Here is a 16,467-nt window from a genome sequence, read left to right on the forward strand (position 1 = left end):
AAATTATTGGTATTTTAAATGATGGCATGTGATTAGTTTCAACACTACACCCACACTGGGAACCAATGGATCTATCCCCTTGTGTGGGACTGCTGGGAGGAGGAGGTCAAGACACACATTGTGCCATCATTTTAAAACAATGTAGCCGCTTGACCAATATATGACCAATATGACCAATATAGCCGCTTGATTTGTGAGGAAGCGAACAGAAACCTGTAGAGACCGATTGTGCTACCAAAAGTAGAAAAAGTACTTTCACTAATTTCTGATGAATTTTTATGTAGCAAAGTATGTACAGTATGTATGCCTCCAAGTATGGTGGCACAGTTGGTCTTAACACATTTCATTGTTAGCTTCTTCAGGTGACAAGTGGCAATATTGGGTTACTTGGAGATTACTTGGAGATTTTGCTACATGAAATTCATCAGAAATGGGTGAAAGTACTTTTTCTATGTATACCATATAGCTATGTTAGATAGGGATGAGGCAGTTAGCATTGACATGTATTCTTATGTGCGATGTTCTGGAGGACTACTACTAAGTCATCAATTTAAAAATTAATTGTGTACATGCAACATAATAAGGATTAAGATATATTTTATGTAACAATTTGTGTGGCATTTATTTTTGGCACCTAAAAAAATCCCTCATCCAACTAAAGGATTTCTTATATTATGTGATTTATGTAGGAATGTGGTGCCCAATACCACCACCTGCACTAATACATATGCAAGAATTCTGCAAGGGCAGAAAACAATGGGGATCGTGCACACAATCTTCAGAATTGCAAAGTCATAAATCGTAAAAGAAAATTAAAACCTTGTGCATCAAGTTAGTAAATCCTGAAAACGAGTCCCATGATTTGTAATTCACACGTTCACCCAAATTCAATTAGAGTGTGAAAAGGGGTGATGAAACCTTTGGCAGCTGCAACTGTTTTTTTTTTAAATGCAGAGAGTTTTATCTGTTATATTTGCCATTGAGGAAATGTATGACACAACTATGCATTGTGCTTATTTGGTGAGCTGTGCCTATATCATTGCCTTTAGTGAGAGGCACATGGGGCTTCATGGGGAGTGGTGCCCAGTTCCTAGGAACAAATCAGGGCCTGCTGTACCCAGGGTTCTTTGCTAATCATGGCTCCTATATTTATATGAGTTCCATGTCTTCTTTCCTCCAGTAGCCCTTAAGAGAGAACAATAATCTGGCAAACAGGAAGTGCAAAGGCATGGCATAAATAGGAAGTTCATGGGAGGAGCAAGGTGCTCTATGCTAATCATGGCTCCTTTATTCAAAATATGAGTTCCATGTCTTCTTACCTCCAGTAGCCTTTAAGAGAGCACAATAATCTGGCAAACAGGAAGTGCAAAGGCATGTCATAAATAGGAAGTTCATGGGAGGAGCAAGGTGTTCATCTTTCGCCAGAAACAAGATACAAGGCAAGATTATCCAAAGGAATCATGCAAGATGCTTTCCAGCAGATCAGGTGGCTCAGCAAGAAGAGCTACTGCCTGATGAAGCAGAGATTGTGGGTTCAGATCCCAGTCCAGACAAATGCCTACTTCCAAGACATGACTTCTTTGTGTTACATGGTCAGACAGGGGCTCATAAATCATTGCAAGGGTCTACTGCAATAACTCTTAGCAACCTGAAGCTATCAGAATTATTGTATGTGAAGTTGGAACAGTGTAGAGCCAGTTATATTTGGTTGCAAAGGGTTACTGCTCTTTGAAATTTGAACCTTTTCCATATTAACTGGGCCTAAAAATATTTATTCTTTTAATAAAAAAGTAGGGCTTTATGAGGAAACTTATGGCATTTATATTCACGGCAAAATTGCCGGGTCCTGGAAGTCATCTACGATCCCCCTAGACCAGCCTTTCTCGACCTTTTCAACACAGAGGAACCCTTGAAAAAAATATCTGGACTCAGGGAACCACCTGCTAAAAATTATTATATCTACAACTCATGATACCTTAGTGTGATGGTCAGTGGCGAAAATACTCCTTACACATGTGGTCATTGCAAAGAATTACCCCCTTTCAGATAGCTAAAAAGTTCAATGGTGTCAATGGGAATTTATTTGAAAGGCAGAAAGTGCTCGTTGATCAAGGAACCTCTAGCAACCTCCGGAGGAACCCTGGTTGAGAAACCCTGCCCTAGACCATGCTGAAAAATAAGTTGTCCTGGACCTTTTGGAAATATTACTTGACAAACAGGCTTATTTTGACAAAGTTTGAAAGCCCTGGATGCAGGGCTTTTTTCTCAGAGAATAGGTGAAGGTACTCCCTATTCTGAGTAAGCCTTTGACATACTCCTTGAATACAGAACCAAGTATCATTTTGTGCTGCTAATTTATTAATTAAAACATGAAAAGCTAAAGATCTCCTGCAGGCAGCAACAATAGAATGTCCCCCCACAAAAACAGGAGACCCTTCCCTCAACAGCCAGCCAGCAACAATAGATCCCCTGAAACAATAGACCCCACCACCAGCAACAATAGATCTCCCAGCAGCCAGCACCAGGAGACCCTTTCCTCAACGGTAGGTCCCTCCCAGCAATGATCCCTGTAGCATAAGACCCCCGCAACAAGAACCCCCATCAGCAACAATAGACCCCAGTGACAATAGATCTCAGCAACTATAGATCCCTCCCAGCAATGATACCCCCCCCCCACCAACATAAGACACCACCAGCAACATAATTCCCTACCAGCAACAATAGACCCCCTGAAACAATAAATCCCCCAGCGACAAAAGATCCCAGCAACAATAGATCCCCCAGTAGCCAGCATCCATAGATCCTCCATCACCCCCATCACCCCTTGCCAGTGCATACATCCAGTGCATTCCCCCACGTTCCCAATGAGAAAAATGCCCTACCTGAATTGATCACTTATTGGATGCTTTATGAAATAATATCAGTTAGTCATGTTTTGATAAGACGGGCTGCACTCTTCCTCTCACTTAATTTTATCTCCCCTTCCCTTTTCTTCTTTCTTCTTTACTGCCCCCCCCCCCCCCTTTCTGTTTCTCTGCATATTCTTTTTCTTATATGTTCCTTTTGATCCTCCAGTAAGAGAACATATGCTACATGCAAAGTGTGGGAGGGAATGTGGCAGAACTTTGACAGCCATTATGGCTTCCCGATATGCCCCCTCACCCCCGTTGGGTTTCTAACTCATGGGGACCTATGCAATGGATTTATGGTCTTGTCTTCCCGTATTCCCTCTCTCTCTCCATTTTTCACCTGCAGGAGCGACAGGAAAAATGGGCACAAGTATACTCCTCTCTCTTTATATCTTTTTGTTGAATATTTTGTGATAGCTCATTGAGCTGTAAGAGGTGTGCTTATCAAAATATATCCATAGGTTACACCTTCAATATTTCTTGAACCTTGATGTATTGTTATTATATGTTGGCATACTTCCTTTCCTATGTTTATAAGTATTGGAATTGTGTGATCCTTTTTGAATCCTCAATAAAAATTATTGGAAGAGAAAAGAAAAATTAGGGCTTTAGTTTAAATTATTTTGAATCATTTTTTGACTCATGAATCTAATTTTAATACAGTACATTAAAAGCACATACACTATATTGTCAAAAGTATTGGGACACATTCCTTTACAAGCACATAACTTTAATGGCATCCCAGTCTTCATCCATAGGGTTCAATATTGAGTTAGCCAACCCTTTGCAGCTATAACAACTTCAACTCTTCTGGGAAGGCCGTCCACAAGGTTTAGGAGTGTGTCTATGGGGATGTTTGACCATTCTTCCAGAAGCGCATTTGTGAGGTCAGGCACTGTTGTTGGACGAGAAGGCCTGGCTCACAGTCTCCGCTCTAATTCATCCCAAAGGTGTTCTATCGGGTTGAGGTCAGTGTGCAGGCCAGTCAAGTTCCTCCACCCTAAACTCGCTCATCCATGTCTTTATGGACCTTGCTTTGTGAACTGGTCCAAATCATTTGGTAGAGGGGGGATTATGGTGTGGGGTTGTTTTTCAAGTGTTGGGCTTGGTCCCTTAGTTCCAGTTTGGTGGAGGGGGGAGCATCAGCATATCAAGACATTTTGGACAATTTCATGCTCCCAACTATGTGGGAACAGTTTGGGGATGGCCCCTTCCTGTTCCAACATGACTGTTTACCAGTGCATAAAGCAAGGTCCATAAAGACATGGATGAGTGAGCTTGGAGTGGAGGAACTTGACTGACCTGCACAGAGTCCTGACCTCAACCCAATAGAGCACCTTTGGGAAGAATTAGAGTGGAGACTGTGAGCCAGGCCTTCTCATCCAACATCAGTGCCTGACCTCACAAATGCGCTTCTGGAAGAATGGTCAAACATTCCCATAGACAGACTCCTAAACCTTGTGGACAGCCTTCCCGGAAAAGTTGAAGCTGTTATAACTGCAAAGGGTGGGCCAACTCAATATTCAACCCTATGGACTAAGACTGGGATGCCATTAAAGTTCATGGGTGTGTAAGGGCAGGTATCCCAATACTTTTGACAATATAGTGTAGTTACCCTTATGAATCAGATCAATCAACACCCCCATAGACTGTACTCTGCAAATTGATAATGTAACAGTAATGGGGTCTACGAGCAGCCCCCCAAAAAAGAGCATAATAAAACAACAAATATTTGCCGGTTATTCATACACATGCTATTTCACTCTTTGTCGTATAAGAATAAAGTGCGGAAATGAAGATAAGTATGAAAAAAAAAAAAAGAAGAACAGCATTATTGCACCAACTTTACATCATACGGCAAACACTCACCAAATGCTTTCTATGAAATGAAATGCTTTATATATCAAAGTAAGACTTTGGTGACACGCAGGTGCACATATCTAACTCATGTACACACATATAAACACAAACTATATACAGTCACCCGTACATTTCAATAATGATTGGATACATATGGTAGAAAAAACACCAACATATAGAAAAAAAAACAGATTATACAGATAATAAGACAGATGAAAACTTATAACATATATGGAAATAAAAACATGGAGACATTTGAGCACAAACATCTTTTTACTTACTTAAAGGGACCCTGTCAAGTTTAAATGAAATCCTAAAGCCAGTTCCAGGCAATAGAAGAAGTTACGTAGTTACATAGTAGGTGAGGTTGAAAAAAGACACAAGTCCATCAAGTCCAACCTAAGTATTACACTCACTTCTCTCTCTTTGGCATTTGACACTTCCAGGAATGTCGGGTGTCTGTGTCTCCCACCATGTCCTATGGTTTCATCCTCAGAACCCTATGTGATGCCTGAATTCTGTAGTAAAGGAAGGGGTCAGAGGATGGAACTATAGGGCTGCAGTGGGATGCAAAGGTATCCGGTATTCCCGGAAGTGTCAAATGCCAAAGAGAGAGGGGTGAGTATAATACATCTTCTATTGCTGGGAACTTGGCTTTAAGATTTTTTCATCTTCTTGATGGGATCACTTTATAGAAGCTTTGAGACCTTTGATGTAAATTGCAGGCGTATTTCCATATCTCGGAGAGACAGCTGCAGCGTTCGGCTGCTGATAGTAAAAAATGGCTGCACGGTAGCTGAACACGGGTACATGTGTAAACCTTTACATGGGTGTACATCTCTGGACTCGCATTCAAGGAGTTATGACTGTGTGAGTGGTCGAGTTTGCGCAAGCACTTTATACTTGGTTGCAAAGGGTTATTGCTCTTTGAATTTTGATGTTTTCCCATTTTAACTGAGTCTAAACATATTTGTTCATATGGTATTTAAATTGGGGCAATTAGATCATTATTTAAATAATTTCTAACCAAATTAACTCCTTGGTGTCAGTTGCACGCAAATATGCGGCCTCTCAGCGGGTGGGCCTTGGTTTTTGTTTGAGTATAGATCTATCAGTGTGTGACATCAGAACCCCACCCCTGCCTTCTAAAGTTTAGAAATTGAGTATAAGTTCTGGACTTTGATTTGATGTAGACAAGAGGGGGCTGCAGATAAACAGGTACAACTTATGTTGGAGGTTTTGTATCATCTCTGTATATTACCCGAGGCGAGTCCCTTTTCTAGGTATATGTAAGGGTTTACAACCACTTTAATCGTCATACAGTAAATTATAATCACATAGTTATCCTTCTGAATCATGTCAGTCAAAACTCTTTGCGAGATGATAATGGAACGGCAAGGGGGTCTACAAGCAGCCCATAAAAAAAATCCCTGAATACAAGGCCTATTCCCTTCACTCAGATCTCAGATTACACTTAGCTCCCTGTTCTATGCTATTCAGTATGTGACATCAGATCCCCACCCCCTGCCTACTGAAGCTTAGAAATGCTGTATAAGTTTTGGATTTTGATTTGATGTAGAAAAGAGAGGGCTGCTGATAAATAGCTACAACTTATGTAGGAGGATTTGTGTCAGCTCTGTATATTCCCTGAGGCTAGTCACTTCACTGCGTATATGTAAGGGTTTACAAACACAGTACAATATAATAACAGTTATTCTTCTGAATCATATCAGTCAAAACCCTTTGTGAGATGATAATGGAACGGCAAGGGGGTCTACAAGCAGCCCATAAAAAATCCCTGAATACAAGGCCTATTCCCTTCACTCAGATCTCAGATTACACTCCCTGTTCTATACTGTTCAGTATGCAACATCAGATCCCCCCCACCTCACAAAACCCTTTGTGGGATGATAATGGAATGGCAAGGGGGTCTACAAGCTGCCCATAAAAAAATATCCCTGCATACAGCACATTACTATGGGTGGCTCTCCCGAAAATGGAATTACTCCCACAATTTATGTTGGATGCGTCAAAGTGTCAATTTACATAAGGTCTAAGAAATGACATACATTATGACACAGCCTCCGATAAAGGCTCACGTGTACACACATATAAGCATGCACATATAGAACTCTAAATACCTTCTGAAATATACACACTCAGGAAAACAAGCGCACATATAAAAGTAGGATATGATATATATATGCGCACAGCTCACACAACACAGTTGCTCCCAAGCAGATGGAAAAGCAAACACTGGTACAGCCCCAGTCCCACATGCACACGCAACCCCATACACCCGCATTCATGCACATACACACTCACGCGTTCGGCAGAGTTCCTACTTATGGTAAAAAAGAAACAGAGGACACTGACCGGCCTCTGTTTTCAGCCATAGCGGAGACGGGATGGATCTCTTGCTTCTATACACCATTGTGTCATCTCCTGCTCGTCCCCACCAAGCTGCTCCTGAACGGAGAGAGACCGGTAAGTATCCAGCTGTGCACTGAATGTACTAAAGCATTAAAGCTGAGCTCCAGGCAGATATAAAAGACACAACTTAATTTAGAAGTGATAACACCAGAGATTGTTGATCCAGGGAATATCTGATTGGCTTTACAGGATCAAGAAGGATTATTTTTCTCTAGTTGGAACTAATTGGACCATAGGGTTGTTTTTTTTTTTTTTTTCCTTCCGCTGGATCAACCATTGGCATAGGGTTCTGTATATGCAGGTTTTCAATTTCTTTATTCTGTTGGTTTTACTTAATTTATTTCTTTATTCTGTCAGTTGAACTCAATGGATTGGTGTCTTTTTCCAGCATAGCTATATAACTCTGCTCTGTATTCATTGTTACTGTATATCATTTAAGTGTATGTACTAGGGATGCACCAATACCATTTTTTTTTTTTACAGTGATTCCTTTGGGGTTTTTTTGTTTTTTTTTCAGTACTCGCCGATATCAATTACCAATACCTGCCTGCAACTGTTTTGTTTACACTTCTGCTGTCAGCAAGGGTACAAAGCATTGAAAAGTTATTTACAAATTAAGTCATTTTTTTGTTTTTCAATTTTGCACTTTTTTAGATGTGAAAAATATATGTTATAGGTGTAAAAATATTAACGATCAATACAAACAAAAACAAAGAAAAAATTGTAATTATTATTTAGTTTATAACAATAAAAAATCTGCAGGAAAACAATAATTAAGTGGAGGCAAATAAGGAGTTAAATAGGGATGATTAGAGTAAATTAAGGGTTAATAAGGGGTTAAACAGAGGAACATTTAATTTAAAAAAAAGAAAACTTTTTTTACTTGACAGGTTGCTTTAAACTGATTTCATCTGCAGATCAACGTCCATCCCTTTAATTTGCAGATGAATAAACAGAAAGATACAAAATGAAACAATGTTTCTTTTTATCTTTCTGTTTTAGCAGCTGAGCAATGCTGTTGATAAACTGTACCCGGCTGCCTTTTTTTTTTTGACAGCTCCAATTGCCGGTGTTCTCTCGAGAAGTGCCCCCCATCGAATAGTGCCCGGTATGTACTGTGCAAGCGCAGTACGGAACAGCACAACAGCTGACTTGCTGATCAGCTGGGCTGACGTAATCAGGGCGCATGCGCACATTGTAGGAGGTATCTCTCGATGGGAGATACCATTTCACAGGCACAATTTAAACCTATTCAAACAGCGGGGGAGACCGTAGTTCTCAGATTGTGCATCGCTGCCAGAACTACGGTCTCCCCCCCCCCCCGCTGTTTGTATAGGTTTAAATTGTGGCCGTGAAATTGTATCTCCCATCAAGAGATGCTTCCTAGGATGTGCTTTGCTCCCTGGTTTCACTCCAGCTGTTCGGCAAATCAGCTGAAGTGCGACTCCGTCCTGCGCATGCGCAGGTACTATTGGATGGGGGGTACTTCACGACAGAACACCGGGACATAGTTTACACATCAGCTGTCTTCCTAACGGTGGCCTTCCTAACTAGCCAGCCACCCCCCTCCAGCCAGCCAGCCAAACAACCACCCCCACCCCTCGCTCGCTCGATCGCTGCTTCCCCCATTGCCGCATCGCTCGTCTGTCGCCCGCCATGCCCCCACCAGCCTCTGTACTTACCCCATCCAGGTTGTGGCTTTCCCCCCCTGCATCTCCTCCCGAGTCCCGGCGGTTACTTTTCCTCCAGGCCAATCAGGACTTAGGATACACGGGCAATCGGGTTTTAGGACTCCCAGTCAATCGGGTCTCAGGACCTGCTTCCTGATTGGCTAGGAGGTGAAACAGGAAGACATTAGCAAATATTATTCGCTAATGTCACATAACTTAGTGGAGCCCCGCCTATTTGAAGCAAACCCCATGGGAATCCATGTAGATTAGGGGCCAGGCGCATGGATTAGGGGGGAGACGCTTCTGCACCCTGCAGGAGCGGCTGCTCAGTGGGAACTTCACTGACAGCTAAATAAGTCCTCGGTTGTTAAGGACCCGGCGGCCCCGCTCCCTAACAATTGGTAATTGCCGATACACTTCACAGTGGAGGAATCCCACTCACAGCTAAAAGAATTGGCCTGAAAGTATCGGTTTCAGGTATGCACGAATGAGTGCAAATGCTTAGTATCGGCACCAATGCCGGTATCGGTGCAACCCTAGTATGTACTGTATAGCCAAATCTTTAGTTCTGGATATGATAGGGACCAGTTAAAACCCATTCCAGTTTATTTTGTGTTGTTTGTCTACCACTGGGGAGATTTCCCCTCACTTCCTGTCCCAGAGGTACCATAGGAAGTTAGGGGGGACTTCCAGTCCTTGTATGGCAGAGCTCAGACTGGGAGAGGGAAAAAGGAGAAGCATCCAGTTGTGCTGAAGTGCAAGGAGTATGCTGACAGGATGGGAAAGCACAGTGGCAGAGAGATGAGCACATCTGTCTGCTTCTTCCTTTTTTCACTGACCAATCACAGGCTGGGGAGAGGGACAAGACCTGCAAGTGTTACTAAACTGGAGCAGGGAAAAAAAAAGATCAGGTTTCCTGCTCAGCCAGACAGGGCTGTGCTGTGAGACAGAGCTGTGTAAATCTCAGGACTGGATGGACAGAGATACAACTCCTTTGGCAGGTAAAGCAGATTGATTCTATGTATTTCATGTGTGTATTTAGCGGTTTGCCTTGAGTTCAGCTTTAACACAGAGTAATAAGTCCTATATAAACCCATTTTTCCCATTTTCCTCTTAACTATTTTTTGGGCTTATTTTTTTTTTTTCTAATGTTTAAAATTTCGAACTTTTTTTTTTGATTCATTTTATTTATTTAATATTTTGGCGCCACATTTATAAAACTGCAAAATTGAAAAAAAAAAAAAGCCTTTATTTCAGCTTTTTAAAAAAATGGTATAATGTTTGGGGGTTCTAAGTAATTTTCTAGCAAAAAAAAAATGTTTTTAGCTTGTAAACAACAAATCTCAGAAAGAGGCTCGGTCCTTAAGTGGTTAAAAAAAAATTTAAATACAATTTTTTATTTCTTTCTTTAATAACTCTTAGTCAATGTATCCGCCCTAATTAACCACTTCTTTCTCTTTTTCTCAACTTTTTTTTCTGGTAAATTTTTGGCTTATTTTTATTTTTTGAAATCTCAAACTTTTTTTTCTTTTTGATTCATTTTGTTTATTTAATATTATAGTGCCACATTTAAAAAACTGAAAAAAAAGACCTTTATTTTATCTGTAATATGTAATTTTTTTTTTCCATACGCAATTCTTTGTGCTAAAATCATAATTTTAGTGTCAATTTAAACTGGACAAATTATATAATAAAATGCATATTTTTTTATTGACAGAAGCAATCATTTTTTCCAAACGCTGATCAAAGTAAAAAAAAAGTGTAATTATTTTTCTTATTTGTCTATGAATTGCAAAAAAAAAAATAAAAAAAAAAATAAAAGAAGTTTGGCCTATATCACCAAAAGAAAGCCTTGTTTTTCCTGAAAAAAAGATTCACACTGCTCCGACACGGAAGTCGCATGACTTCCGATCTGACTTTGCCCTGCGACTTTATGTCCGACCTCCATACGACTTCAATGAACAGGATCTGACTTTGATCTGACTTTGAGATGATTGTGACTTGTCCTGTGACCAATCAAAACAATTCCTTTGCTTCTAGTATGGAGGAAACCTCACGGTAAATTAAAAAAATGGTACATACCAGGCCACATGAACAAGGGGGGGTGCCTCCATGTTGATGGGGACAAGGGCCTCTTCCCAACAACCCTGGGTGGTGGATGTGGGGTTCTGCGGGCAGGGGGATTATCAGAATCTGGAAGCCCCTTTATTAATGGGTGGGCACATGGGTGGCCAGGATCTGGGGGCCCCCTTATTAAAGGGGGCTTACAGATTCTAATAAGCCCCCTGCCCGCAGACCCCCACAACCACCAACCAGGGTTGCCGGGAAGAGGCCCTTGTCCCCATCAACATGGGGACAAGGTGCTTTGGGATGGGGGGCGCAGACCCCCCCTGCCCAAAAGCACCCACCACCTCATTGAGAGCATGTGGCCTGGTATGGTCCAGGGGGGGGCGCTCGCTCGCCCCCCCCCTTCCTGACCTGCCGGGCTGCATGCTCGGATAAAGATCTGGTATGGATTTTGGTGGGGACACCACACCATTTTTTTTTTTCCGGCGTGGGGTTCTCCTTCAACATCCTCAGAACACCAGTCACAAGTCGGATGAGTTAAGGTGATGATCCGACTTGGATGCGACTTACATTTAAATCAATGGGTTTAAATCACACTCAAGTCGGACCAAAGTAGTGCCGAAACCTTTTTCAAAGTCGGACCAACACAAATCAGACCAGTTAGGACGGCTCTTATAGAGAACCACTGATTTTGTGTCATGTGACTTGTGCCCTCGAAGTCGGAGCGTATGCCGGACCAGTGTGAACCGGCCCTTACTGTGTTAAAGTAATAATCTTCCGTCTGTTCACATGTGTTTATCGATCCATCATTACTCGCTACTAGAAATATGTGGTAGACTGGACTGGGTGGGTGGGTGGATCAGGTCTCGACATCGTAAGGAAATGGTTAGATGGGCATTTTACAGCAGGCTGGGAACTGAGACTCCTCCAGCACTGCAGGGGTCGTATACAGGTAGGTATTGGTAGGTGGGTAGTGGTAACACTAAAGTTTTCATGCTCAACTTTATAAACAGAGGTCATAGTAGACAAAACTTGAAACTCCGCACAGAATGCTGTATGGATCCACTGAACGAATCTGAAGGTCACTGAGCCCCGCCCCTCCTCCCCCCCACTATATGGTTAAAGTCAATGCATCATATGGACAGTGTGTATATCCAAAATGAAGATAATTTGCATAATAATGTGGATGATAATGGATGAGGATGAATTAGTATATGTTGCCATCCATGCACACTGCTACAATGCATCACTGCAGGATTCCAGTACTCTTTCCAGTTATTCCCAGTATAACACTGGTTACATGCCTTCTATCAGATCAACACTTTTGACCGTAGCTACGGGTCAGCTGGATATCATTACAACAAGGAAGAGCTTTAATTTAATTTGATATCATTTCTGCCGTTTGTGCAACATGGAGTCAATAAGACAAAAATGTGGGTGTTTTTTAGGCATTCAATGTACTTCAAATGGCTCCAAAGACTTTTTTTTCATTTTTTTGTGTGCATTTTTTTTTTTGTTGTTTAAGAATTTTTTGGACAGTAAAAAAAAAAAAAAGTTAAAACAAAAAAACAGTCAACATATAAAAGTGCAAACATGAAAATTTAAAGAGACCTTAGAATGTATTGGGACATGTTGAACCATGATATATGTTATTTCTTTTCATCTGTTGTATTTGTAAATATAATTATTAACCTATATATGATCTTATTGCTATATGGAAATTGGTGGTCCGCATAAATCCCCTGAAGAAGCCACTGTTGGCGAAACACGTAGGGATATGACATCTAGTATTGACCACTCCATGTATACGGATATATCAGTGACCAGCAAAATAATTTGTAACATGCTCTGCTAATAGTTTTATTGAACCCTATATTGGTTGATGTTTTATGTATTAAAATTAAAATTTTATAATATTTACGTATTTTGCTCTGTTTTGGGCACCGCCATAATCCCAATCACCATGTTGTTGCTATTACCAACCTTAGAGAATATATGTTTGTATTATTTTTGGGACATGTTAAACCATGATATATGAAATTTCTTTTCATCTGTTGTATTTGTAAATATATTTATTAACCTGTATATAATCTTATTGCTATATGGAAATTGGTGGTCCGCATAAATGCCCTGAAGAAGCCATTGCTGGCGAAACACGTAGGGATATGCCATCTAGTATTGACCACTCTATGTATACGTACGGATATATCAGTGACCAGCAAAATAATTTGTAACATGCTCTGCTAATAGTTTTATTGAACCCTATATGGGTTGATGTTTTATGTATTAAAATTTCAATTTTATAATATTTACGTATTTTGCTCTGTTTTGGGCACCGCCATAATCCCGATCACCCTGTTGTTGCTATTACCAACCTTAGAATGTATGTTTTTTTTTAAATTGTTTTCGGGACATGTTGAACCATGATATATGAAATTTATTTCATCTGTTGTATTTGTAAATAGAATTATTTGTAAATATAATTATTAACCTATATATATGATCTTATTGCTGTATGGAAATTGGTGGTCCGCATAAATACCCTGAAGAAGCCATTGTTGGCGAAACACGTAGGCATATGTCATCTAGTATTGACCACTCCATGTATACGGATATATCAGTGACCAGCAAAATAATTTGTAACATGCTCTGCTAATAGTTTTATTGAACCCTATATGTGTTGATGTTTTTATGTATTAAAAATTAAAATTTTATAATATTTACGTATTTTCCTTTGTTTTGGGCACCGCCATAATCGCTATTGTTGCTATTACCAACCTTAGAATGTATGTTTTTATTATTTTTGGAATTTATGTTTTACTTTTAACAATAAAATACACAAAAAGGTGGAAAAGATTTATAATGTGTGAAAGTTTCTTACCGTGGAAAAAAAAACTATAAAATAATGAAATACACAAAAGGTGGGGGGGGGGGGGCAAGAGAAAGGACAGAGGACATATTGGTGATTTTTTCCCAATTTTTTACTGCATATATTACATTGTATCAATTATTTTTACATTGTATACATTATGTAATGTTTGAATGTCATGCATAATGTGTTTCGCTGATCTATCGATATATTTAATCTTGTGCATATAGTGTAGTTTTAGTCTTTTACTTTGGTCTTTGTTTCCCCAATATTTATCAACAGCTATTTCACGATCGTTAACTTTGTGTTGCTAATTTTTATTTATCTTTTTATCCAAATTTGCCACGAACTGTTGAACTATCCAATAGTGAGGAGTGAGCTGGGTTTCAATGTGATTATCACTGGACGGAGACAATGCTCCAGGGAAAAATAAAAAAAAGAGAGAGAAGTGATGGGCCGGCACTACCAATTTTCTTTCTTTTATCCCTTACCTGTCTTGTTAGTGAGCCAGAAAGTGATGGATTTATCGGGGATTCCGCAAACATTTCGCACGGACACTTGACACGTATAATTGGCGTAGTCTTGAGGACGCAAGTTCTTCAGCTTCAGCACTTTTGTTTCACCCTGAGCAACCAGAACACAGCATTGTTCTGTATCAGTAAATGTTTTTTTTTTTTTACAACAAAACTAGATAAAAATTATTTATTGATGAATTTTAATAGGTTAATATCAGATAAATGAAGAGTTACATTTTCAGGATCACCCCCCCCCCCTACAATATTATTCATATCCTAAATAATTTCAGCATCTTCTGTCTTTTAACCCCTTCACACCTAAGGGTAAAACAAATCTTGATGCCTAAGCACAATTTTGCAATTTTGACATGCGTTAGTAAAACCGTACATATCATCACAACTACTTTGTACTTCCAGGTGGATTATACTGTTTTTTATTTTTTTTCGGGACAAATTGGACTTTCATTTTGTGGTAAATAGTAATGGAATATCTCCTGATTTTTTTTATTATCAAAAGAAATCTGGCCCAAAATAGTAAAAATTTCAGTGCATAGACAAGTGTAGCGCTTGTAAATTAAAAAACTTATATACATTTATAAGAGTAAAGAAACGTCTATATCGATCAACAATAAATACAAAATATGACAAATTAACAAATAAAGTCTTTGATGATCTTCAGGTGTTTTTTGGACTGAAAGAGGCTGATGTTAGTCCAAAAAAGTATATAATTCCTTATTCACCACGTGGATAACGCATGCAAAGATGTGATGGACCCTCCACATAGAGAAAAAGTGAAGGCTTACCGGAAGGATTGAACTCATAGGAACGTACGTTCAATGAGTCAATCAAGCTTGTAGCCCCAACGGGCAATGAGAAGGAAGGGCCTCACGATTAGATGGCGACAAGACTCCCAAACATATCCAGACTCCTGACGGAACTTTAGAATGGATGGCAGACCTTCCCACAGATCATCTCAGATGGATAGCCTCCTGCAACGTCTCCTCGATTTGGTGGCAGAGGAGGCTATCCATCTGAGATGATCTGTGGGAAGGTCTGCCATCCATTCTAAAGTTCCGTCAGGAGTCTGGATATGTTTGGGAGTCTTGTCGCCATCTAATCGTGAGGCCCTTCCTTCTCATTGCCCGTTGGGGCTACAAGCTTGATTGACTCATTGAACGTACGTTCCTATGAGTTCAATCCTTCCGGTAAGCCTTCACTTTTTCTCTATGTGGAGGGTCCATCACATCTTTGCATGCGTTACCCACGTGGTGAATAAGGAATTATATACTTTTTTGGACTAACATCAGCCTCTTTCAGTCTAAAAAACACCTGAAGATCATCAAAGACTTTATTTGTTAATTTGTCATAATTTGTATTTATTGTTGATCGATATATAGACGTTTCTTTACTCTTATAAATGTATATAAGTTTTTAAATTTACAAGCGCTACACTTGTCTATGCACTGAAAATTTGTTGTGTGAGCTGCTTTTCTGTTGGGTGAGCGCAGGGTTAAATTTTTCTCTTTTTGGTTTAAAAGAAAAAAAAAAAAATTATTTAGCTGTATATTTCTTGTTACTACCATAACCTACCACCAAAGAACAAGCCAAAATAAATTCTCCTGCTGCTGACAATGGCAGTAATACCACATATGTGTATGTTATTTGTTGTTTGTACCCGTAGTACAGAACAGAAACAATAGTGCACATTTAGCTTTTTTTTTTTTTTATCCTACCTAAAACTCACTGACACTGATACTAATTAAAAAAAAAAAATCCTGCCCAAAAAAAAATACTGACCCCGACCTTTGACCCTGACCTTGACCCAAACACTAACCCTGGCACTGACCTAGATCAAACCTTGATCTAGGTATTTTTTCTTTTTGTTTATTATTATAATTAATTTTTTACACTTTTTTTTTTTTTTTCTCTCTGCAAGGAGAGGGAGAGATACAATGCATCTGTGTCTGGGGGTATGCATCTACACACACCAGCATGGATGTCAAATTAGGAGCAGTGGATGCGCCCGTACAGCCGCTGAATCCCAATAGACATGGATGGGACTGCCTGCATGTGGATTCACGGAACACTTGTGCATCCCCTGTTCGGGCAAACAAAGCCCCCAAAAGAAGAAAAAAAAGCACCGC

General features: G+C 39.9%; 1 protein-coding gene across 7 annotated transcripts in view; it reads right to left on the reverse strand.

Moving 5' to 3' along the window:
• The window catches only part of MDGA1 (MAM domain containing glycosylphosphatidylinositol anchor 1), a 435,025-nt gene that overhangs the window by 195,393 nt on the left and 223,165 nt on the right, over positions 1–16,467 (reverse strand). For 5 of the 7 annotated variants that reach the window (XM_073628744.1, XM_073628743.1, XM_073628742.1 and 2 more), the window contains exons 5-6: positions 14,300–14,432; positions 7,146–7,238 (exon numbers count right to left, since the gene is read on the reverse strand). In XM_073628744.1, the coding sequence (XP_073484845.1) occupies positions 7,146–7,238; positions 14,300–14,432 (226 nt within the window). The remainder of the gene's footprint in view (positions 1–7,145; positions 7,239–14,299; positions 14,433–16,467) is intronic. The other 2 variants (XM_073628746.1, XM_073628745.1) reach the window with 1 other exon arrangement.

Source organism: Aquarana catesbeiana, linkage group LG04, assembly GCF_042186555.1.
Source record: "Aquarana catesbeiana isolate 2022-GZ linkage group LG04, ASM4218655v1, whole genome shotgun sequence".
Lineage (NCBI taxonomy): Eukaryota > Metazoa > Chordata > Amphibia > Anura > Ranidae > Aquarana > Aquarana catesbeiana.